This window comes from Panthera pardus, unplaced genomic scaffold (genome assembly GCF_024362965.1).
Source record: "Panthera pardus isolate Hobbes unplaced genomic scaffold, ASM2436296v1 HiC_scaffold_16, whole genome shotgun sequence".
Taxonomy (NCBI): Eukaryota; Metazoa; Chordata; class Mammalia; order Carnivora; family Felidae; genus Panthera; species Panthera pardus.
In genome coordinates, this window is record NW_026526721.1 from 57111068 (window position 1) to 57135337 (window position 24270).

A 24270-nucleotide genomic window follows, 5' to 3' on the forward strand; every position below is an offset into this window, starting at 1 on the left:
CTTGAAGATCACAGAAGATAGATACAATGTACAATATTGAATCTAATGTTAGCTATTGTTTTAGCTTTGCCACTAACCAGCTATGCTACCTTGAGAGAACGACTTAATTTCTTTGTTTCAGGTTCCTCTGATAATAAGGACTAGATAATTTCAATGTTTTCCGTTAAAGCTCAGTTAATAAGTAAACCCTCTCTAAGGGTTCTCTGTAATTTTACATTAACCAGATTTTTTTTTCATGTTAACATTTTCCAGGTGAGTAAAGATGACATTAGCTGGAATTTGGACAGTAGTGTGAGGACAAGGTGACAAAAACAAAATGGTCAGCAAGAAGTGTTTCAGGATGGAACGTTGGGATAAGAACCAGAGCAAAAACAATCACATTTAGAAGATAAAACCACAGGTGAGTGATTAAATAATCTGTTTAAAGAATTTGTATTATGATTCCCTATCAGCTTTAGTGAGTGTTCTTAGAAAAATCACTGGAAAAGTTTAATCAGCTTGCCTAATCTCAGCTTACTCAACTTGCAGCACTGAGGGTACCTGCCACCTACCTAGTTCTGGGAGTTCCCATGAGAAAGACAGGGAGCTAAATACATTAAATGTGGTCATCGTTATACTTGTCAAGTACTGCCGTTTACAACACATTTACAGTATCTGTTTATCTGCTGGGGCGGGGGGGGGGGGGGACAACTTTTTTTAAATGAGACCCATGCTTTATCTCTCATCAATAGTAGCAGGTTTTATTTTTAATTTGTTTTTACTTTGACACAGCCGTACTACTTTTCTAAATATATTTTGAAAAAACAACTTTATTAAGACAGAAACCATGTTTAATAATTCAGACTCTGAAGATAGCAACACAAAGTCTGAAACCTGAGAACATATCCTTTTTTCTTTACAAATGCAGCTGAGGAGTATTGGACACCCTTTCCCCTGTTTGTGAGCGGGCGGTCAAGACACATGCGCAAAAGAGTTTCAAAACTAAGTGCTTATACAGATCTTCCCTTATCTGTAATATGTATCTTAAATTTGGAATAAGTAAACTTTGTGTGAAAATCACCATTGTAAATGGGAGTGGGCATATGGCTAACCAGGTTGAAACTAATAGTTTTTCTATGATAGAACAGCTCATCCTAAAATATCTTATAATAAGAAACAATAACAATAACAAAGCCTTAATGACAACACTAATATCTACCTTCTTTTGAGCTTTTAATAATAGGCTCCATGACTCAGGACTTTACGTACACTATGCCTTGCCTGGGAACACATTTCTTATATAACACTGAGAAAATATGTGCATAAATACAGTTGGATAATTTGAAATTTCATGTAATAGCTTGAGCCCATTTATAATGCTCAACTAGCTCTATTAAAATGCCATACTCTCTAAACAATCAACCACTCTTTAGACAACTAAAGGTATCAAAGCATGACTGAATTTAGAAAGCTGTCCCATCTTACTCCAAACATGGAGTATGACATTTCATAAAATTTCTCATTCTAACTTGAGATCCTCATCACATCACAAGACTCCCTCCAGGGTGGTTTTTACCAATTACTCGCAAGGCAGCCTTTGGGATCTTTCGCCACTGCTCCTGCACCTCATTCTATTCCCTTCCCAACTTCATTCTCCCAACAGCACCAGGCCCGATTCCAGGCAAGAAAGAACAAAACGAACACATTGGTTATCTTCTCCAATTCTAGTGCAGTAACCATTGGGGTCAGTCCTAAAGAAGGAAGAAATTGTACAATTTCCTTCCAATGCAGATACTTTACACATTTATTTCTATTTGTACTTTTACTGATTATTCTTATATGAATCAGAAAAATCGGGACATGTAGGAAATAGCAACAGGTCATTAAAGCTACGGGAAAACTCTCAAATTCACCTTAAAGCTACTCTCTCAAAGGAGGGTGTAAAATTAATTTAAACTTAGTTTATGTCCTGGGAAGAGGAGTAACCTAGTATGCTGGGACAACAACAGGAAATGAAATAATCTTGAACTTTTTTCTAAGTACTTATTTTCTTTAGGGTTCTCAGAACTCGGGATTCTGTGAATCTGGCTAAAGAATAACAAGGAAAGGAGCCCATTACCTTATGTGACGAGGTTCTTAATTCAGAACACTTGAGAAGTAAGGGCCAGGTATCTTACTAACAAGTGACAAAAAGAAAACCAAAGGACGGTGAGAGATACAGGAGATGGTAGCGCTACCTTATGCGAGCAAAGGAGCAACGACCACTCCCTGAGACATTTCTAAATCAGGTAGGGAGTGTCAGAATTTCAACAAAGTACTGAGGATGAGGAATGCAAAATGAATCTCTTAGCCAAAGGTAAAAGACAATGAGAGGGGCTGGACATGAGGAGTCTCCACTCGGTGGTTGATTTCTGGAGACATTACTCAAAATGATGAGATGGAATGGCTTCCATCCTCAGAGAAGGTAGTGAGAATTAAGCTAACAGAGGACATGAGTGACACCCGCATGGATTTTGGGAACCGCTGCTCTGTAGTGAATTCCACTTCAGCCTAATGGGAGGAAGTAGGAAGCAATCCCACTACTGGGTAAAGTGTTAAAATCTTCAAAGTTACTTTGCTTTTACCACTTCCTCAGGCTTAAGGATCTCACCAAAAAAGCAGAGCAAAAACGCTTATCTTTGATAAACAAGAATCGACCAACAGGAACAACAACACGGGGAAAATTACAAAATGAAACACAGGGAGAAGCCATATCGGCATCAACTTGTTACAGGCTTTCATGAGGTTGCACTCTGTTTCTGCCCAGATCCCTCAACAGGGCAGGTCTTAGAGCCTTAGCATCACCTCCTGCCCCAGCCTGCTTGGTGTCCTCTCTTCTGGGGGCCTTCTGCTTCCTAGACCTTGAGAAGGTCTGGCAGACGCAGCTTAGGAAGCGACCAAAGCAGCGTGGTGGTGATGCCAAGGATGTCACTGCCGGAGAAGACGGCCCCGGCTCCTGGGACACTGAGAGCTCACAGGGCTGTATCTGACACTCCTGATGCATCGCACATGCGCCCTTATCCCGCTGACTCTGTAACCTGTCCTGCAAGTAGAAGAGAGAAGTTAAAGACTTCAACGCCAACACACATGCGCAGAAAGGACATCACCCCCTGAGCCAGTTCTTTCATGCTTTATCTGGGCCCAGGGATCCCAGTTTGTTCCCCTAGCTCTTCATCCCCCACCTCCTTCCATTCCAGATGAAGGGCTGTCATTATTTTTCCTAGGAAAACGCGGCAAGCCCAGACTTTCGCCACCCCACGCCTCATCCCTACCTCACTGGGAAGGTCGGGATCATCTTCCGGAGCACTGAACACAGCCGGCTTTGTGTCTACCACCTCATCTTCTTCACTTTGTGGTGGCACAAAAGGTGTTGGAAGGATGGGGGCATGGTGGGTCTCCACCCTCTCCTTCCTCCTGCTCTTCCTCATTCTCTTTGTCCTTACAGCCTTCTTAAGACGTCTATGCGTTTTTGAAAGTGGATCTAACTTTCTACCCTGGACTGGAGGCATGACAGGGTCTCGTAAAATTTCACCCACATGACTCTCAGATGTCCCCTCCAATGGCTCTGATGATGATTCCAAGTTTCTCTTCAGAGGGTCATTCTCCCATAGGTGGAAGCTGCCGTCTGTATCTTGAGTACCTGGTGATATGTTCAAGTCATCAGCGACATGTTTTGGGATGGAGATTGGAGATTCCCAGCTTCTTTCACTGAGGGTTTTTTTTTGACTTACTACGTTGACCCAAGCCAGCTTTGCAGGAACAAAAAGCTCACAAAAAAAGGACCAAGAGTCAAATGCAAAAGAAGTAGTTAGTACCTGTCTCTTTCCAATAATTTATCCTCAACTATCACGGACACAACAGCCATATTGATCTCAGACTTTCCCTCTGGATTTAACTAAGGAATTCAATGGCTTTCAGAGATAGTCCTCAGTTTGTTCTTCTTGGCCTGGGAGATCACAGATTTCCTAAAAGGAGAGAGAAAATCATTGAAATAATTGCTCCATGGACAGTGGAGCCCCTCCTAGTCACACAAAATCTATGGTTTAATAAGACTCTGCCAAGCCTAGCATGAATTCCTCTACAGAAACAGTATTTAGCAACTTAACCAAATTTCCAAAGCAGTATTTTTAAAAGTAAGAAAATTGTCCGTGTATATCAGAATCACCAGGGGTGCTCTTTGAAAAAGCAGATTTCTGGGATGTATCCCAGACCTAACATCAGAACTTCTAATGCTTCCTTGCAGGAATTTGCATTTTTTTTCCCAGGAACCTGCACTCTAAAATCTGAAAACTACTACTTTAGAAGGACACTTGATCCAAAATTTTATGGGACCATGGAGGTAACTATTCTTAAAAACAGCCCACTTTCCCCTATAGGTTTTCCCTAGTCATCTCACTCCATAATCATCTCTCTCCTTTGAATTCATTTAATCATCATCACTTATTCTGGTATGTTATCCTTTACTACCTTCTGTCATAATTTAACTTCTAATCCTTGTAATAACTATATCTTCTAACCAGATTATAAGCTTCTCAAAGGCAGAGACTCATACTTGTTAGTTTTCTACGGTGGCTTGCTAGGATTAGTGCTTCATAAATTGAATAAGTGAAGGAAATATGGATAGGTTTATATCCCAGCGTACAAAGATTGATACGAGGCTGCTCTGTAGGAAGAATGATAGAGCAACAGAACGCTAAAAATGACATAGGCCTTGGGGACAACCTAATCCAATTCCCCAAACTTACAGATGGGGAACCTCAAGTAAAATAATGACCCTGCCTAAAGTTGAGGGTGACAGACTTTTTCCATAAAGGGCCACACAGTAAACATTTTATTTAGGCTCTGTGGTCTAATGGTCCTATCATGAATATTCATTGCTGCATGGTAGCACAAAAGAATAAGTGGACAAATAATCATGGCTGTGCTCCAATAAAACTTTATTTACAAAAATAGGTGGTAGGTCAGATTTAGCAGCAGGCTATATATAGTATGCCAAGCCCTGGCTAAAGTCATATAATGAGTTAGCAGTATAGCTAGGATTAGAAATCAAGTCACTTAATTCCTAGCAAGTGCTCTTTCCACAGAGGAGTAGAAAACTATAGAATGAGAAAGAGCTTTTGCAATTAAAAAGGGGCTTGAAACGAGGAAGAGATCAAAATATGCCTGGGTATGTTGTACTTCTAAGATGGTTTCTGATGACCCTTAGTCATTTACACAAACAACTGGGAGCTGAATTCTGAAACTGGCCAATTTCAAGCAGACCCATCAATTGGTAAGGGTATGGAGTAGACTGAATATTTTCTACACACCTGCCTAGGAAAGCACACGATTTGGTCCCCTTTTGACTGAGGAGAAAATCCTATAGATAGGTAATGGAAAATACTTCCATGATTCATTTCTTGAAATTATTGTGGCCTTGTGAATACAGTTCCACAGTGCACAGTCCAGTGACTAAAAGTTTCAAGTAATTACCAGAGGAAAATGGGGGCAGAGATAGGATAGGTTATCTAAGAAGTTAAAACCTCACTTCCTAATCCAAGATGCTCTTTAATAATGAAAGTGACCCTAGTATTAAAGATTAAGTAACCAAAGCCCTGAGGTTATTTCATATTCTGGGCTTTCTGAGAACTGTGAGGTCCATCCAGAACTCTCTGTTCTATTTTTTACTTCCACCCCTAAGGTGTTCCTCATGTCATTACTTCGCCTTCGCAAAGTAGATGATTAACAAATATTTGTTGACTGACGGATTAATAGATGAATGAGTAAATAAATGAATGAAAGAACCAAATGCTATTAGAAAGTTCCTTGGTTTGTGGTTGTAAAAATAAACCAGAATTGGCACATTCTGCAAGAGGAAGTCTAATACTTTTTTAAGTTACCCCTCAGTACAACTAATAGTGCCTTCACATAGTAAATGTCAATAAAAGTTTCACAAATGAATTAAAGCATTCGATGTAAGCCATTTAAATTACATGTCAAAGTACAAAATCATATTGCTTGTCACACACAAAAAAAAAAATGGTATCCAAGTACAGAATTTATTTACCAATACACTAGCATGGAATTTTTTGTAATTAGCTTCAGTTCCATACTGTTAGGAGAGATTGGTAAAATCTTTGAAAGAAGAAAGCTGCTGTTAATAAATGAGAGAACTCAGGCACAGGTTTAATTTGCACCTTCTCTCAGAAACAACTATGCAGGCAGCATCTACAGAAGCAGCAGCCCTAGATCCCCCCGAAGAGGTGGGGCTAGGACTATAGAAGAGAAGTCACCGAGACAAATTATTCAAGCTTCTAAAAGTCAACCTGGCTTCTTCACTGCCTTGGCAATGGCCATGGGTCGGGTGTTCATCATGCCTCAACTGTATTTTGACAAGGCTCTACTCCCTCTGACCCACCCTCCACAAAGGAGCTAGAATGATCTTTCTAAAACAAACCTAACCTGTCATGCTCCTACTTAAAGCTGTGCTCCCCAGTCCCCCAGCAAGATGCTGGCCCTTGGTATCTGACTCCCTGTCTTCTGTCTCGCTTCACGTCTACCACTCACAGATCACTTGCCATTTCTTGAAGGCATCAGACTTTCTCAAACACTCCTCCTTTTGCCTATAATGCCCCTTCCCCTCTTCACTACCTGGCCTAGCTATAAGTATTACCTCTTTTTAGAAGACTTAGCTGACTTCCTCAAGCAGAAAGAAAACACATTTAATTCCATTTAGGTAACATTCTATACTTACAAAAATTATCCCATCAAACTGTAGGCTGTTTAGATATCTATGTCCTTCACTAGACTCGGTGCTCCCTGAACGCAGAAACTCTCGCTTCTCACATGATTTCTAGTGTCTCTGTGGTGCCTGGCGCTTGGAAGGTGGTCAGTGGTTGTGGACTTCACAATGCAGTTGTTTGGTCTGCCCCCCAGAGCAGGGGTTCTAGAGGCCAATTCACCCCCTTCCGTCTCTGAATGAACAAGCAATTGGAGTTTGGGAGACAAAAATTACGAAGCTATAGCCAGGGCTCAGAATTAATAAATCCAGTTACCAATTCAAAGCCTGTGACCAGAGTAGCAAGTTTCACTCAGGAAAGAAAGAGCTCCTCAGGCAATGATTAGCACCACCCAGCATAATTCTAGAAGCATTCGCCCACCCACATCCCCATGAGAGTTACAAGGAAAGCTAGAGGAGGAGGTCGTACTCAGATCCCTGGCTTCCTGCAAACACATTTTCCTCCAGACTATACCATACTTCTCTGTCTTGCTGGTAGACTCTCAGCACTCCTTGCCCATCACTACCCCTCCCCCGCCCCTGCTCCATGAGGAGCCTCCCCAAACTCTAAGTGATGCCTGCATCCTAAGTTTTTACCCACAGTCAGCATTTTCATTCCCATAGAACATACACCCAGCTCCAGGCCTTGACTCTTTCTTTTAGTGTCCCTACCTGGGAACCTGCCCCGAGGGCTAGATGTGCTCATAGGCAGGGATGTTGTTCAACCCACAGAAGTCAATTGCCTGACAAGAGGTAAGAGATTTATACCACATCAATCTCACTGCATCTGGGGCCCATGATCCCCTGGATTTCCCACATCAGAAATTATTGGGTATATAGTACAAGTGAATTCACATGTTTCACTCTGAGTCCCTCTGTCTTCATAAACCTGTTGCATTTCAGCTTTCTTTGTGATTGATTTTTCCCCCATTTTCACATATTACTTGAAGCAAAGCTGAGAGTATTAAAGCCCTTGGATGAATTTGCTGCCTAAGCAGAGATGAAGCCAACTTAGAAGTCCTAAAACAACAAACTCTTGGCCACTGAACTTCTGGATAGTCCTGCAGAAGAGACTAGAGAAAAATCTCACTAATCATCATTGACAGTGAACTGACTGGCCCTCTTTAAAAATGGGAAAGAAATGATTGGCACGAACTAACTTTGCTTCTCAGTGAGTCTCTGGAGAATTAAAAACGGAAGCCTCAGACAACAATTTTCTTTGAAGATGACCTTTCATATTAAATGAATAGCTGAAGAGCTAGTCTCAAAGGGAAAGAAAATGAATAATCTGTGAGGGCAAGTGCTCATTCCTGAGTATACAATAACAAAGAGACTAAAATATGATGGTAAACATTGCAGAATGTTGCATGACCAATTAAGTGTATTTTCATTTTCATGGCAACATTTATTGAGAGCCTACTATGAATCCAACAATGGGAAACCTGCTCTTTGATTAAAAACAAAACAAAACAAAAAAAACCCGATCAACAGAATTTAAATCAGGTGTTTTCTCACATTAGCAGACATGAGAATTACATGAAGCATGAAGGGCCTTTAAAACACAGATTGTTGGGGTCCACTCCCGATGTTTTTGCTTCAGTATGTCTGGATGAGCACATTAGAGTATACATTTCTTTTTTTCTTAATTTTAATTCAAGTTAGTTAACATACAGTGTAGTATTGGTTTCAGGAGTAGAACCCAGTGATTCATTACTTATATATAATACCCAGTGCTCATCCCAACAAGTGCCCTCCTTAATGCCCATCACCCATTTAGCCCATCCGCCCACCCACCTCCCCTCCATTAACCCTCTGTTTGTTCTCTGTATTTAAGAGTCTCTTATGGTTTTCCTCCTTCTCTGTTTTTATCTTATTTTTCCTTCCCTTCCCCTGTGTTTATCTGTTGTGTTTCTTAAAGTCCACATAGGAGTGAAGTCATATGGTATTTGTCTTTCTCTAACTGACTTATTTTGCTTAAGATAATACACTCTAGTTCCATCCACGTTGTTGCAAATGAGAAGATTTCATTCTTTTTCATCGCCAAGTACTATTCCATTGAGTGTGTGTGTGTGTGTGTGTGTGTGTGTGTGTGTACCACATACCACATATATATACATTTCTGACAAGGTCCTGGGTAGTGCTGCTGGTTTGGAGAACTGCGCTTTGAGATCCACTGAAAGATGAGACACACACACAGTCTTGGAACAGATTAAAAAGTGGGGGAGGTGCATTCCTAACCACATGCAAGCCGATAAAGATGTATAGGCTCTGAAATGATTATCTGCTGAGTTGATTCCTCCAGCCATGCTGCCATCCCACCTACACTTTGAGCTTTGGGGATGATATGGCCAGAAAGCAGTGTGCTTGGAATGTGGATACTGTTGACACTGGGTTTGCCAATGGGTTTCTTCTCCAGGGGCACCTCTGTCCCCTGACAATTTCCTTCAGTCTCAACCTCAGACCAGTTACAAACTTCAGAACATGAATGTCATAGACACTAACTATTAAAAAGCTAGGAATGTTATTATATAAAGTAGCCATGAAGCAGTTTCATTTTTCTCAAGAAAATATGTGACTATTATCCCCACATTAAGTTCTTGCTCTTTTCTAAAATTTCATCATCTCGTTTTAAGACTTTACCCCTCTGGGCTGAAAGTCAGTGCAGAAAAGAGCTGTGGTAACCTTTGATTTAGTCTAATAAAACAATAACAACACACTCAGTGGGTGGTTAAATCTGATAATATTTTGAGCTGAATTTTCTGTAGTAATTCAATTAAAAATCCCATGGCCAGCCAACAGAAAGCATACAGATCACCAAAGTTTTATAGTATTACATGCTTGGTCTTAAAATAGCCTATATTAATTTGGTGTCTTTATTTATTAACCTAAATAGTTCAAGTAGAGTTTCTCCTAAATATAATTTAGGATAACCATTTATATCTGTACTGTTTAAAAACTTCAGCTGGCTCACATCATTATGGTGCTTAGAATCCCAATTAAAGTGGGAGAAACACTAATCAGAGAGTATATTACAGAAGCTGTATTAATATGACCACCACAGTATCACTGTTTATTAAAGTTTCTGGGGAATCAACTCATGCTGGCTCCTCTATGTCCTTCTTCAATCAGCAAGGCCCCTGGAAAAGTAATATTGCCACTCAAAGCAAGCTGAAGCCATTCAGAATCACTAAATCGTTTGGTCACATCTATTCCTGCCAGGGTTCCTAGCCAAAGAGTCAATGGTCCTGGGCTCTCTTCATGCCTTCTCTAATGAAAGCCTTGGAACATTCCAGAAAACTTTAGCACTTCCTTTTTTAACCATAAATTGCACATAACTCTTCCAAATTCTTAGTCTATAATTTCTCATAAAACTCTTTGAGACCTTCTGGTGAAGATATATGGCAAGAGTTATTGGAGTTTAAATTGTTATCCTTCAATGTTATATGCACTGGATCATAACTCTATGGCTGTGGTTCCCTCATAAAACTAAACCACGAAGCCATTCTTTTCATTTCAAGCTTAACAGCACACAGGCCCATGGGTGAAGCAATATCAACACTTGAGTAATTTCTCAAAACCAAATCTCTTCTGCAAAAACAGGGCTGCAAATCAGTGGTGTATTATCTCCCCTCTGAACCTGTGAAGTCTGTAGTTGTCAGCCCACCCAGGTGGAATGATGAGGATAATGTTCATGTGTAGAAATCGGATGGGACTAAGAACTGTCGATAACTATAGAACTTCGATTTAGTCCCAGTTCCACCACTCCGTCGTCCTAGACAAGTCACCAAGTCAGGTAATTGTTCTGGGGGGAAAGGTGAGACCTCAGGTTTACCGAAAAATTTTTTAGCCCAGGTTCACAGAATTCGTTTAATAAAAATTACTGGCTCATGACACTCATCGTTGTCCACAACTGTCATCATTGCTCCATTCGTGGCCTTCTTTTTTATTCGTTGTCTTCAGTGTTCATTTTTAACATATATACTCTTAGGTGTATACCTGAGACAAGGTCATGCAAAATGTGCATTAGAAATATGTGTATGTAGGGGCACCGGGGGGGCTCAGTCGGTTGGGCGTCTGACTTCGGCTCAGGTCACGATCTCACCGTTCATGGGTTCAAGCCCCGCATCGGGCTCTGTGCTGACAGCTCAGAGCCTGGAGCCTGCTTCAGATTCTGTGTCTCCCTCTCTCTCTGCCCCTTCCCCTCTCACACTCTGTCTCTGTCTCTCAAAAATAAACAAACATTTAAAAAAGAGAGAGAGAGAGAGAGAAATATGTGTATATTTACAGAGACGCTATATACAATACAAAAAGCCTGGAAAAAATCCAATGTCCACTGTCAGGATGATGTGGTAGACTCCCATAATGCAATAGTAAACTACAGCTACATTTGATAATATAGAGTCATTGTTTCTGAGTCTCTCTTTTGCCCTCTTAAATGGAGACAAGAATCATCTGTTTCTGAAGATTAATGTAAAAACCCTTTGAAAATTATAACTAATAAATGTTAATTATTTTCCTCCTATATTCTCTATTCTCTGGTCCTATAAGAATAATCTGGAAGCACCATAGTGAAGAACAGGAAAACAATAGAATCAGGATGATACAAATTTGGAGTTCCACTGCTGGAGTTCAACTCTCTAATCTAGCAATTATTTCCTGTGTGGACTCAGGTAAGTTAATTTACCTCTCTAAACCTCAATCTTCTCTCATGCTAAGTGGAAACAAAATTAGTACCTACTTAAGAGGGTTTCAGTGAGCTAATCCAAGTACTTACTAGCACACTAGCACACATTAGAACACCATAACAAGTGTTCACATCATCAATAACTATTACATTAACAGGAAGCCCATGACACTTGTCAAACAGACATATCTGCTTTCCCCTGTCCTTACCTCACTCCCATTCACTCTCCCAATACAACACACGCACACGTGCACATTCACGCACACATATATTTTCTTTGCTTTTGCCCATTCTTCAGCTCCTCATACATAGCTTAACACCGAGGATGATAACACAATAATTAGGCCCAGAGTTCCTGTCTTGGACATCAGGGCAGAAATGGGAACAATTTTATCAGATTATAGTTGCGTTAAATATAAAATTTCTTGCGGGGTGCCTGTGTGGCTCAGTTGATTGAGTGTCCGACTTCGGCTTGGATCATGATCTCATGGTTCATGGGTTTGGCCCCACGTCAGGCTCTGGGCTGAGAGCTCTGAGCCTGGAGCCTGCGTCAGATCCTGTGTCTCCTCTCTCTCTGCCTCTCCCCCGCTCATACTCTGTCTCTGTCTCTCAAAAATGAAAATGTATAAAAAATTTTTTTAATTCTTCACAAAAGAATTTTGCTCAGAATTTCCGTTAAAAGCAAAGTTGATTTGCATTTTACTTAAAACACCCGCAAATGGGGAAAGGCAACCATTTTCACAATTCACATAGAGTACTAAAAAAGTGTGGGAATAATTCTTTAAAGGTAGCACAACCTAATTGGAGTAAAAATGATTAAACAATGTATTTGAAACATAAACATTTTGAAGGACATACTTCATAGTTGTTGATTTGTTAAACTGGGTCTGGGCAGGTCATGATGGAAGATGCTGGGACCTGACACTAGACCAGCCACCAGGGAGTATGGCCCAGCTGCAGGTGCTGGGAGAATGTCCAGTCTGGCAGGCAGAACAAAGTAGCTAAAAAATATGGCAGTACATAAGAGCCGATAATGCAGCTAGGAAATTGGCATCAGGAGGCAAACATGAAATAGCGGAAGTTCACTCAATATGAAAGCACAGCATGGTGCCAAGGAATTCAGAAGCAAAACATGTCCCAAGACTCAGGCAGGCAGCATCAGACAGCCTAATCTGTGACGGTGGAGCTTCAGTCAGCCAATGGTGCCAGGGTTGCGCCCTGGTGGCCGAGAGGGAGGAGGGATGGCAAGTTCTGGGAGGACCTGGGAAAGCTTGGCAAATTCCTGAGACAGGAACCAGTACAAGAAGTGCACTGAACCCAAAAGAAAAAGAGGCATAGATGATTCTGGAAATATGGCGGAAGGCAAAGGCAGACTAGACGCCTAACTTGATGCTGAGGAACAAATGTGTTGAGTTAGAGTTCCTTAAATGCCCCCCATCCCAGGTCTCAAATTCTGGCCACAGAGAGCCTAGAAGGCTCAGGGAACAATCTGTGCTCATGATGGTGGGTGCGGGTGCATTGGAAACTGGAGAGCAGGAAGGACCAGACAATCATAAGACTGGCAAAACCAGGCCAGCAGTCCCAAAACTGCAATCACTATAATTACCCTGAAACTTCACAAAAAAATAGCAGCACTCTTATTTAAACCAAATCCCGGCACAACCACCACAAACATAATTAGGAAAGTCCATGTGAGTTTGTTTTAATGAATTTGACCTATAGTAAAAAGATAAGCCACTCATCATCAGGGAAATGCAAATCAGAACCACAGTGAGCTATCTCCTCACGCCTGTCAGAATGGCTAGTATCAAGAAGACAAGGAATAACAAGTGTTGGCATGTGGAGAAAAGGGAACCCTCGTGTACTGTGGTAATGTAAATTAGTGCAGCCGCTTTGGAAAAAGTATGAAGGTTCCTCAAAACCTTAAACATAGAAACGCCATATGATCCAGCAATTTCACTACTGGATACGTACCTGGAGAAAATGAAAATGATGAATTTAAAAAGATATGTGCACCCCTTTGTCTGTCTACTCAGCATTATTTATGATAGCCAAGAAATGGAAACAACCTCAGTATCCATCAATGGAAGAACTGAAGAAGAAGATGCAGTATATATGATATGTGGTATGTGGAATATCACTCAGCCATAAAAAAGAATGAAATCTTACCACTTGTGACAACATGGAAGGACCTTAAAAGTATTATGCTAAGTAAAATAAGTCAGAAAAAGGCAAATAGAGCATGACTTCACTTAACGTGGAATCTAAAAAGCAAAACAAACAAACAAAAAGCAAAACCCAGACTTATAGATACAGAGAACAGATAGGTGCTTGCTAGAGGGATGGGGTTTGGGTGGTGGAACAAAATAGATAAAGGGGATCAAGAAGTACAAACTTCCAGTTATAAAATCAGTAAGCCATGGGGATGCAATGTACAGCATGGGGAATGTAGTCAGCCATATTAATTTGGTATGGTGACATACACACAGATGTCTGCCATAGCCATAGCCCAATTCATTTAGAAGAGTCACCACAAAACCATTTGTGGAAGTCAAGGGTCTCCTCTTTGGGGTGTGAACATTCCTGAGATGGAGAAAGAGTACTTTCCTAAGCCAAACATGCCCCGTTTCTGCTACGGCAGCCTATCCCTTACAAGTGCAATGACCCCTGGCAGCCTGGACCTCTAGACTATGCAGAAGCAACCAATCAACAACTTCATGGCCAATGTCATCAGGTCCTATTAAGTGAGGGATCTTTAGCTGAATAGGTATTTATGAGCAACTGCTCCTGGAATGCTCCAAAGCCTGATAATTAACAGCTGTGCACTGCAATTAATTTGTATTTATGCCTTAAATATTCAGCAAGATATTATTTCTTGTGTATGGCAGATTCATATTTCATGCTGACTCTCAAAACAGCAATAAGAAAAACAACATCAAATTTGTTTTTGTTTTTATTTTCTTAATTCAACTGTGCTGCCATTTGTATCTCAAAACACTGTTGCCTTGTATTCAGTGAGCAAACTCCAAAACCCATTCAGGGAGATCATGGGGGGAAACTGGCAAAGGCATCCAAGACTTTCCCCAGGCATTCACAAACCCTTAGAGAGTACCAGAAGGGACAATCTAAATTAAGGCGATGACACTGAAGTCTCAGCAGTCTTAATTCACGAACTCCATGTTCCCCGTGGGCATGTTACTTCATACAGCAATTGTTAATTGAATGTCCACCAGGCACATGGTACCACTGAAAGGTTTGCAAAATGAAGAGATTAGATAGTATTTTTCCAGATTCTTCCAGCTTTATGATTTTACAAGTTAGCAAATCTAGAAAACACAGACCACGACTTCAAAGAGTTTACATCTCTGAAGGTGAGATCAGATTACACAAAGAAAAATCCTAATACAAGGCAGGATCAATAAATGCCAAATATAAGAGACAGGTGTTATAAGACCATAGAGGAGACAGTGCTTTGAATGCCAGGTTGAGGAACTCTGTGGCAGTGGTTCTCAAACTCCAGCATGCATCAGAGATCAGTGGGCCCTACCACCAGAGTTTCTAATTCAGTAGGTCTGGAGTTGGGCCCCAAATTTGCATTTCACACAACTTTTCAAGTAATGCTAATGTTGCTGGTACAAGAACCACACCTCGAGACCCTGCTCCATGGGAAGCCATCAAAGTTGACTGCACAGGAGAAAACCATGATGGAAGCAGTGTTTGGAGATGGTTAATCTAGAGATAACAGGTAGGACCACTAAAAGGAGGTCAATAGATTTACAACAGGCCCCAGGGAGGGGAACGGTCAAGGCCAGAGGACTTGGATTTGAAAGAAGAATCAGCTTGACCAGCACAAAATTGACTTGACTAGCATATTGGCTATTTGGTGACTTTAGTTCAAAAGGATTCCTGATGCACAGAATGGAACACTGAATGGGGATAATTTAGCAATGCTGTGTCCTCATCACTGCAGGCATGGTAAAGAATCCCTTGGAAACCACATCTAGCCTTACTCTGGAGCTGTCCAGATTGCCCAGGCATGAGAATTTCAGAAGCCTCTATTCCTATTTCTCTCAAGTTTCTCACAGTACTTGAAATCCCACCATTCGAATCACTACTTTAGATTAAGGTGCTGACACCCTAAAGCCTCTTAAAATTATTGTGTATCATCCCACACCTCAATTAGAAACTCTTGCGCCTCTGTCACTCCCAGGGGACCAAAGTGGTTTTTCTCTTGAAACCCCAACTTTGGGAACTCAGCTCTCTTTCACAGTGAGTCATTTGGATCCTCACACATTCCAGCCAGTAATTTAAGACATAAGAAGCTACATGGAGAGGAATTTTGGAACAGGAGTTATATGCCTGTCAGCAAATTGCAGGTATGTGGTGGTTACCAAGCTGCCTTTCTCGCTTCCCTTCAAAGTGTGTTTGCTTTACTGTCTCAGATTAGCCAGCCAAGGCCACTTAGCGCCCACCCCACACCATCCACCTCTTTTTTTCAGCCTCCCCAGGCCAAATGGCCCAACAGAGGTAGCTACTTGACTCCCATCTGCCCTTTCCCACACCTCAAAGCCACAGGGCATTCCTAACCTCAGTCAGATGGTTACAGAGTTTAAGCTCAATAAAAGGGGAGTCTATGTGAAGTCACACTGAGCTTCTTTTCCCCAAGACCTGGCCCTCCTTGCTCTGCTCAACCAGTCTGCTAAATCACTACTTAGGCCAAAGTCTCTATCTCTATTTCTTGTGGACATGGGGCCCACCAACTTGTCCTTGTCACTTTGTCAGTCCAGGTCCTATCCCAACCCTTTCTTAAACATTCCTGAGTGAATTTACAACTATCCATAATTCACCCACCTCTTTCCAAAAACAAGCAACAAGCCCAAACCCCTGAAACAGTGGTCTTTGCTATTTATTGTCCAAAGTCCAAATCTTCCACAGTTCCAGAGCTCCACGGTTCCATGTGGAAGTGATTCCAGGCAGACTCCCTAGCCCTCCTCTATCTGCTCCTCCCCAGTTTGCTCAGGTAACAGCAAAGTCTTACTCACTCCTCTCTACCCAGGTTAAGGTTTCTCTGACCTTTACCCAAGAACTGATGCCCCAGGAAGGAAGGAAGAGAGTTCTATTCTGTATCCGGGTCAGCGGGTTTAAGGGCTCGCTTCTTTGTTTGGCTGGCATTTACTAAGTGTCAGGCGATGGGCTAGATGCTGAGGACATGGAGATGATTTAAAAATAAACAAATAGAGGTGCCTGGGTGGCTGAGTCAGTTAAGCAGCTCTTGATCTCAGCTCAGGTCATGCAGGATCTCACGGTTAGTGAGATGGAGCCCCAAGTAAGGCTCTGTGCTCCTGCACAGAGCCTTTTTGGAATTCTGTCTCTCCATCTCTCTGCTCCTCCCCCACTTATTCTCTCTCTCTCTTTCTCTCTCTCTCAAAATAAATAAATAAATTTTAAAAATAAACAATAAGCATAGTTCCTACTTTTATGGAGCTTTAATTCTAATGGTCAGGTGCCACTGACCTGACTTCCTAAATTTGGATAAAAAACAGAAAATTAATGTGAAGTGAGAATCCTATTTGGAAATAGGTCAGAGGGGTTTTTTTTATTAATATAATCAACGTGTATCTCAGCGTGTGAGAAGTCTGCTTGAAAATTACTTTAAAAAAGAAAAAGGACTTACACCTGTTGCAGTCTGTTTGATGACCCAGACAGAAAAGCGTTTCTAAAGATTTTGTCACAGTGTAACGCAATCTCCCTTGATTGTTGCCCCAGGTGCCTTTCCCTCATTGAAATCTATCATTAAAAGAGGATCCTACATGTCAGATTAAATGGGGAGAAGAATAAAAGAAGGTCCTTTTCCCACCTTCCGGAGTTGGCATCAGTAAAAAAAAAATGTATTCGTGAAATTTTGTTTCTAATACAAACATCAACTTTTCACCTAGCAGCAAAGTTCTTTTTTGCACTTTCTTGCTAACTTGTTTCTGATTATAAAAGCAATACATGCTTATTATAGGAAATTTGGAAAATATAAACAAGTATAAAGAGAAGACAACACCTGCAATCTCACTGACAAGCAATAATCACTTTTGATATGTTGGTTTATTTCCTCCCAGTGTTCTTTATTTTTCTATTCACGTAAGTGTTCACACACATTTTGCATACTTCTGATCATGCCATATGTATGTAATTTTTTTTTAATATATGAAATTTACTGTCAAATTGGTTTCCATACAACACCCAGTGCTCATCCCAAAAGGTTCCCTCCTCAATACCCATCACCCACCCTGACCTCCCTCCCTCCCACCCCCCATCAACCCTCAGTTTGTTCTCAGTTTTTAACAGTCTCTTATGTATGTATGTAATTTTGTATTCTACTTTTTATTCTCACCATTAGACAAAAAAAAATGTCCTTGTGTAATTATTATTTGAAAACATCAGCAAGGCTAAATCTTCATTCTTATAATGAGTTTATTTCTCCCATTAATCGAAGTCCCAATCTACTGTGTGAGAGACCTACTTCTCATTTACTCTAAACTTGACCTTGAGATCACACCAAAGAAAAAAGAAAAAAAGGAGTAGAAAAGTATTGATAATAAAATCCCTTAAATGAATTGAGGAAACTCTGCAAACCACACCTTCCTCTCTAAAGAGAATTCCAGCAAACTTGAGAGACGTGAAGGTGGTGTCCAATTCTCTCTTCAGACCTAACAGGTAGGTTTTTAAGATTTCACGTTAGAGTCCAGTCTCCTGGCTATTGACCCTCATCCTAGAAGCATGAAAGGCATTTTTTTTTTTTAAGTAAAGTTCAGAATTCCAGTTTTCAAGCTTGAGATAATCTGGCTTGGCTACTCTCAAAAAAAAAAAATCAAGGATTTTTATTAAATTGACATGAACTTGATATGAACCAATGTGTGATATACTTTCTATAAAAGAGAAAAAAATGTTAAAAATCTAATACGTTTTATTTTATATGGAGCTTGCAAGTGATATATCATTTTCTCTTGCTTAATTTTAAAATATATCTTAATTTTTAAGTAACTATTATTTTGAACATAGCTTTGTTGATTTGATCATAAAAGTAGCCCATAATCATTCCAACCTCTTTCTTTTGTATTTTATCCTCTGAATGACCCTATGAGGTGAGCGAGTAGGCAGAGGAATATTGCTATGCTGGCTTCACAGATCAGGTCACTCAGAATCTGGAAATGTTAAATGACTCATCCAAGGTCACACAGGAAGTCAAAGAACTGGAGTTAGAAATTTTCTTTTAATTCAGTGCACCCTTCTTTTCAGATAATCTATTTTGAGCATCTTTTATAGAAATACGGTTTATCTCTATTCTGTTCAGAAATGTATAGCACTCTACCCAATGCTATCACACAACACATTTTATGAGGAAAACTGACAGTCTCAAGTTGGCTCCAGAGGAAGGTGACCAAGACTGTGAAAACTATAGAAGCCATGTTCCATGTTCCAATAATGGATGAAGGAACTTGGTATATTTAGCTTGGAAAAAGAAAATCAGAAGGAGATAAGACGGCTCTTTCAGTGTTACAAAGGCTGTCCTAAGGGGCAGATGAGCAGACTTGTTCCATGTTGCTCCAAATATTGGACAAGAACAATGGACAGAATTTCAAAAGAAACAGATTTCTGCACAATGAGAGATTTGTCTTTTGGACCAATGGAACTGTTCAACTGTGGAGAAAACTGCTCTCCCTCTAAGACGGTGAACTCCTCTGCACGAGGAGGCACTGAAGAAAAAGCTGTCAGGGATATTCTGATGACTTTTTTGGTTCCTGCACCTTCAGTCTACTTGTCCTTTGTTTTTCTTGGCTCACTAATGAAATACACAGTGCACAGCACGTGAGCGAAGAGAAGCTATGATGAACCAGGTGCTTCCCAGCTATGTTTCTCAGCTGATTAGAATCTCCGGGGGTGGCTGGCGGCTCCCCATGAATCAGAAGCCACGGAGACCTCAGAGAAGGAGCCTGGGAACTGCCGGTTTTACACGTGCCCCGGGGTGATTGCTGTCCTTGTGGAAGTTTGAGAAAAGTTTTCAAAACATCATTTTATCCATTCAATTCTCACAACAATCTTGGAGGGCAGATGAGAAACTAACGCTCAGAGTTATTGAGCAATGCGCCCAAAGTTACACAGCTGTGCAGGGATTCACACTCAGGGAGGTTAGTCTGGAGCCTGGTGGTATCTTACCTACCCTCCATGAGATTCTGAAAGAGAGATACAAGACAAGGAAATGAAGATGGGTTTTATTAGATATGCATTTGGGGTTTTTAAAATATAGGTCATGGGGTGCCTGGGTGGTTCAGTCGGTTGAGCGACCGACTTCAGCTCAGGTCATGATCTCACATTTTGGGTTCCAGCCCTGTGTCGGGCTCTGTGCTGACAGCTCAGAGCCTGGAGCCTGCTTTGGTTTCTGTGTTTCTCTCTCTGCCCCTCCTCTGCTCGCGCTCTTTCTCTGTTTCTCAAAAAATAAAATAAAACATTAAAAAATTAAAAAAAAAATAGGTCATGAGTCATTGGTATGCATGATAAAATGTGGAGGCATGTAATTGGTGGTGTTCCGATTTAGTCAGGGACTATGTTGAAGTTCACTTTCTTGTCTTTCATGAACAATTGTGAAAAGAGCGTACTAACCAAATAAGTAATTTCAACATGATTACAAAGAGAACAACATTTTAATACACTTAGCAGAAGCAATTTACATGCATACAATTAATGTGCTAATTTCAGTGATCTTTAGCTATTCATTAAAACAGGCCTGGCAGGTCCTGTACTTGGCAACACTTTGTTAGTCATTTCCTGCTATTACTTTATATACTCGAAAGCAATCAGCCATCTATAATTTAAGACTTTTCACTAATTAAATAGCCCTTTCTCTAATTATGACCAAATTAGAGAGGTTAGTGTGTGGATAAATATGTTTGTATTTGGCACAAGTATTCAAAGAAGGTGATTTCTCAGTATGGGGCAACAGAGACCAACATGTGATCGACAGTCTTCAACACAGAGTACAGGGAGAATGTTAGAGCGTGCAAGAAAGGCCTTTTGACTTAAAATCTGAGCAACGGAGGAAAAGTATTCTCTTTGAGATGGGCTTTATGTTCAGCCTTGTAAACCAAGCAAAGTCTGGATTTGTTGACCTTCAGGGAATAATACAAGGATCATCTGTTTTTTCAGGCCTTTGCCCAAGAGATGAAATGGAATGAGGGTTCGGAGAAAAAAGAGTTAAAGGTTGTGTTTGCAGGAATGTGTTTGCTGACATTGATCAATGGGTAATTTTGCGATTGTAGGTTTATTCACATAGAGGGTTCAAAAAACAGATCAATAATGAAGCAATGGTGAAGATGCCAAAGAAAAGGTGATTAATGAAAAATATGGTGGAGGTACAATCTGCCACGTAGTATGAATGTGCCTTCATTCAGCACCCTATAAATAAATATGCATCTGATGGAAACAGAACATTCCCTTGGAATGTCGTTACAGCCGGGCAGAATCTCATCAGAGCCCATGCTTCAAAGAGCAGTTCCTCATGTCCACAGAAGCAAGTTTAAATTCTCTTGTGTAAAGTCTCTGTAAGCAGTTCCACTCTTGCATTATGCATGATTCTGACATCTTGTAACACGAGCAGTGTTCTAATAGTGATTTCCAATTTTATTTCCTGGGTTACATTTTAACGATCCTATTTAGGTTAGCATTTTACTTTGGCCACATATCTTGTTACATTTCCTCATATAGCATTTAATTACGGTAGCAAAGCTGTAACCTAGCATTGTATAGATGCACAAGGATTTAGTGTAGTCTTTAAAGAATTTATGGCTTTTAAGCCAGTGCTTTGTTCCATCATTTTCACTGTGCCAATTTCATATGTAATGATGACTGTTAGGCAGGATCCTTGCTCCTTGCACCAGGGAACTGATAGTAAGTAATAATGAGTTGTGCTAAAAGTAAATACCAAAATCTAAGATAGCCAAAGATGACAGTGGGTTGTAGGTCTTTCCTAAGGTGATGACACTCAAGTTCTTAGATAGAAAAACAGGAGGGGTCAACCTTAAGTGAACTTGTGAAGAAGCCAAACACTTCACTCTTCCCCTTCTTGTGTCTCCTTCTGCAGCCTCTTTTTGCAGGAGCCCAGGCTTTCCTCCTTGTTGACATTGCCCTTAAAAAAGGATTTGAGGGACACCTAGGTGGCTCAGTCTGTTGAGCATCTGACTGAAGTCATGATCAGGTCATGATCTCGAGGTCCATGAGTCAGAGCCCGCATCAGGCTCTATGCTGACAGCTCAGAGCCTGGAGCCTGCTTTGGATTCTGAGTCTCCCTCTCTCTCTCTGCCCCTCCCCTGCACACACTCTGTCTCTCTCTCTCAAAAATAAATAAACATTAAAAAATATTTTTAATAAAAGGATTTGAAACCAATCCTCAGCACCTGGGTGGTATCATATCAGAAATATCTTCTCTATGTTTCATGTATATCTAAGTGCTATTTATTATTTTGGAATGTCAGTCCCCTATTTCAATTATTCCATCAGTCAGTAGATAAGTCATGGATGGCATCTGAGCAGCGAATGTGAAACCAGTTTTCTTTCCAGATCTCGTTTTTCAATGGTCCAGAGAAGATATATCTACATTGCACTAAGGGTAAAATGAAATGCTTTCAATTAACCTCTTAATTTGGTCCATGCATCACAGCGTTGAGAAATATGATGATTCATGATTCGTTTTAAACTTTTACTGAGCAGTTTAAGCATCTTTACTGATAACCAAATGATGACCACACACGCTCCTCTCCATGAACTGTGATAGACACATCTCAGAAAAGTATGTTTACGTGTAATATGTGTCATGTATGTAGCATACCACATGAAAAGCAACATACATTGTCTCAATCAACACTTCTGCATATACTTGCACAAAGGTGTCCAGAGGAGGAGGCAGAAGGCAGGGCTGAAATCCAGCCCAATCTCTCCTGGCCAAATCTAGGACAACACAGTGTTATCCTTAACCGATGATGCTTTCTACTAATTGGTCCCCCTAAGAGGAACACCTGTTTCTAATTCCCAGAAAGGCAATGTGCTAGTGTTAGCCAGGGCTCCTTTCATACTCGGCACAACTCCAGAAAGAGTGTATGCATATAGGTGAAGACCACAAAGGTGAGAGGAATTAAATTACTTGCTTCAAGCCCCACAACTACTAAGACACTTTAGAAAAATGCGACCTTGGGGCGCCTGGGTGGCTCAGTCGGTTAAGTGTCCGACTTCGACTCAGGTCATGATTTCACGGTCTGTGAGTTCGAGCCCCGCGTCGGGCTCTGTGCTGACAGCTCAGAGCCTGGAGCCTGTTTCAGATTCTGTGTCTCCCTCTCTCTCTGCCCCTCCCCCGTTCATGCTCTGTCTCTCTCTGTCTCAAAAATAAATAAACGTTAAAAAAAAAAAAGTTTTAGAAAAATGCGACCTTTAAATACCACACTTCCTCCCCAAAAAAGAAAGATTGAGGGGAAACTCACATATTTCCTTTATGTGTGTCTGCTCAGCTCAATTGTTGGGAGCACTGTGTTTATGAAACCACAGAGCCAGCAGGTTTAGTTAAAGGACTGAACTATACTTTGTGCTAAGTCATGACTGTGCTCTCCGCAGAGCATGCTTGGGGATGCAAAGCAAGGAGAGGAAGGAGTTAATAGTGTGGTTCAGTGGTTCTCAAACTTTAGTGGGCTTCAGAAATACCAAGGGGGGCTTGTTAAACAGAGATTACTGGACTCCCACTGCAGAATTTCTGATGTGGCGGGTCTGGGATTGACCTGAGAATCTGCATTTCTCACAAGTGTCAGGGTGATGTTGATGCTGCTTACATAAACTAGGGATCCATCCATTACAAAAACAAAAACGAAACAAAAAGTCACTAGTCTATAAGTGAGTCAGGAGTGTTATCTAAGAGCTTAAAAACAGTGCAGGTCTTGGCTCTCATGTTTCCCTCTGTTCAAAGGAAACTGCTTGCAGGATTATAGTGGTATCTTTAGCTTTTGATTTACACCCGACTAGTATTAAAAATTAAAATAACAACAAAAGATTACAGGGTACCAAACTGACCAGGTTTGGTGTTAGATGTCCAGCCTAACACTGCTATCTTTGAGAGAAAGGGCACTGCTGGAAATGGCAGAAAATAAATAAAGGATTGGACGCCTGCCCTACTAATTGCATATTTATTCTTGTCCCTTTACTCATTTTTCATATGTGGACAATCACAGTTAATCACAAAGCATTTCTCTCAGGATCCTTCATAAAGTGTGAAATAAATTCTCCAATAAAATGTTTACTAGAGTGTATCCAGTTTCCAATTAAAGAAACATGCTTGTGCGGTGTCAGGAATTCCTTCCACAAAACATTTCCTTTGTGCAGAAACACTTTACGGTAAATCTTCAAATAACCCTGTGTTGTCAGGATAACTTAAAGCAGAGTGTCCAGTGAACCCCCCACACCACCTCTCACTACCCTGCCACACCCCCCCCCCCCAAGGAACAGTCTGTATAAAATAATTTGCTCTTGTCTGTATACACAGTGAGCCAATGTGGTGTGAAAGGCACTGGTAGTCATCTTAATAATCTATACGTATCACTCTGTAATCAATATGGCGAGCGTACCACCTGAGTGATCCCATCAACAAATTCTGTCAACACATACTGAATGATTATCTAGGGCCACCATTTATCCGCGGGGCATCCAGAATAGCCTTGTCAATTTTTCTTTTATTTTTTAAAATGTTTTTTGGGTCCCCTCCATGTTTTTCATCTTCTTTTAAAGAATC

General features: G+C 40.8%; 1 protein-coding gene and 1 long non-coding RNA gene across 2 annotated transcripts; one reads left to right on the top strand and one right to left on the bottom strand.

Moving 5' to 3' along the window:
• Positions 1–265: 265 nt before the first annotated feature.
• Positions 266–21888, top strand: LOC109266365 (uncharacterized). Its single transcript, XR_002079690.2, has 3 exons — positions 266–400; positions 11324–11445; positions 21586–21888. It is a non-coding gene; the product is annotated as an uncharacterized LOC109266365 (long non-coding RNA).
• LOC109266364 (uncharacterized) lies at positions 1494–4170 on the bottom strand. The gene is made up of 2 exons (XM_019448291.2): positions 3291–4170; positions 1494–3061 (listed from the first exon to the last, which is right to left on the bottom strand). The coding sequence occupies exons 1-2, from the start codon at positions 3525–3527 to the stop codon at positions 2747–2749; spliced, it is 552 nt and encodes a 183-aa protein (XP_019303836.1). The 5' UTR covers positions 3528–4170; the 3' UTR covers positions 1494–2746.
• Positions 21889–24270: the final 2382 nt, after the last annotated feature.

Excerpts from the sequence above, each read along its gene's own strand:
- LOC109266364 (XM_019448291.2), bottom strand. The coding sequence starts at position 3,527 with ATGCCTCCAGTCCAGGGTAGAAAGTTAGATCCACTTTCAAAAACGCAT. Across the intron at positions 3,062-3,290 it reads ATCCCGACCTTCCCAGTGAG|GACAGGTTACAGAGTCAGCG; the intron begins GTAGGGATGAGG and ends TTCTACTTGCAG.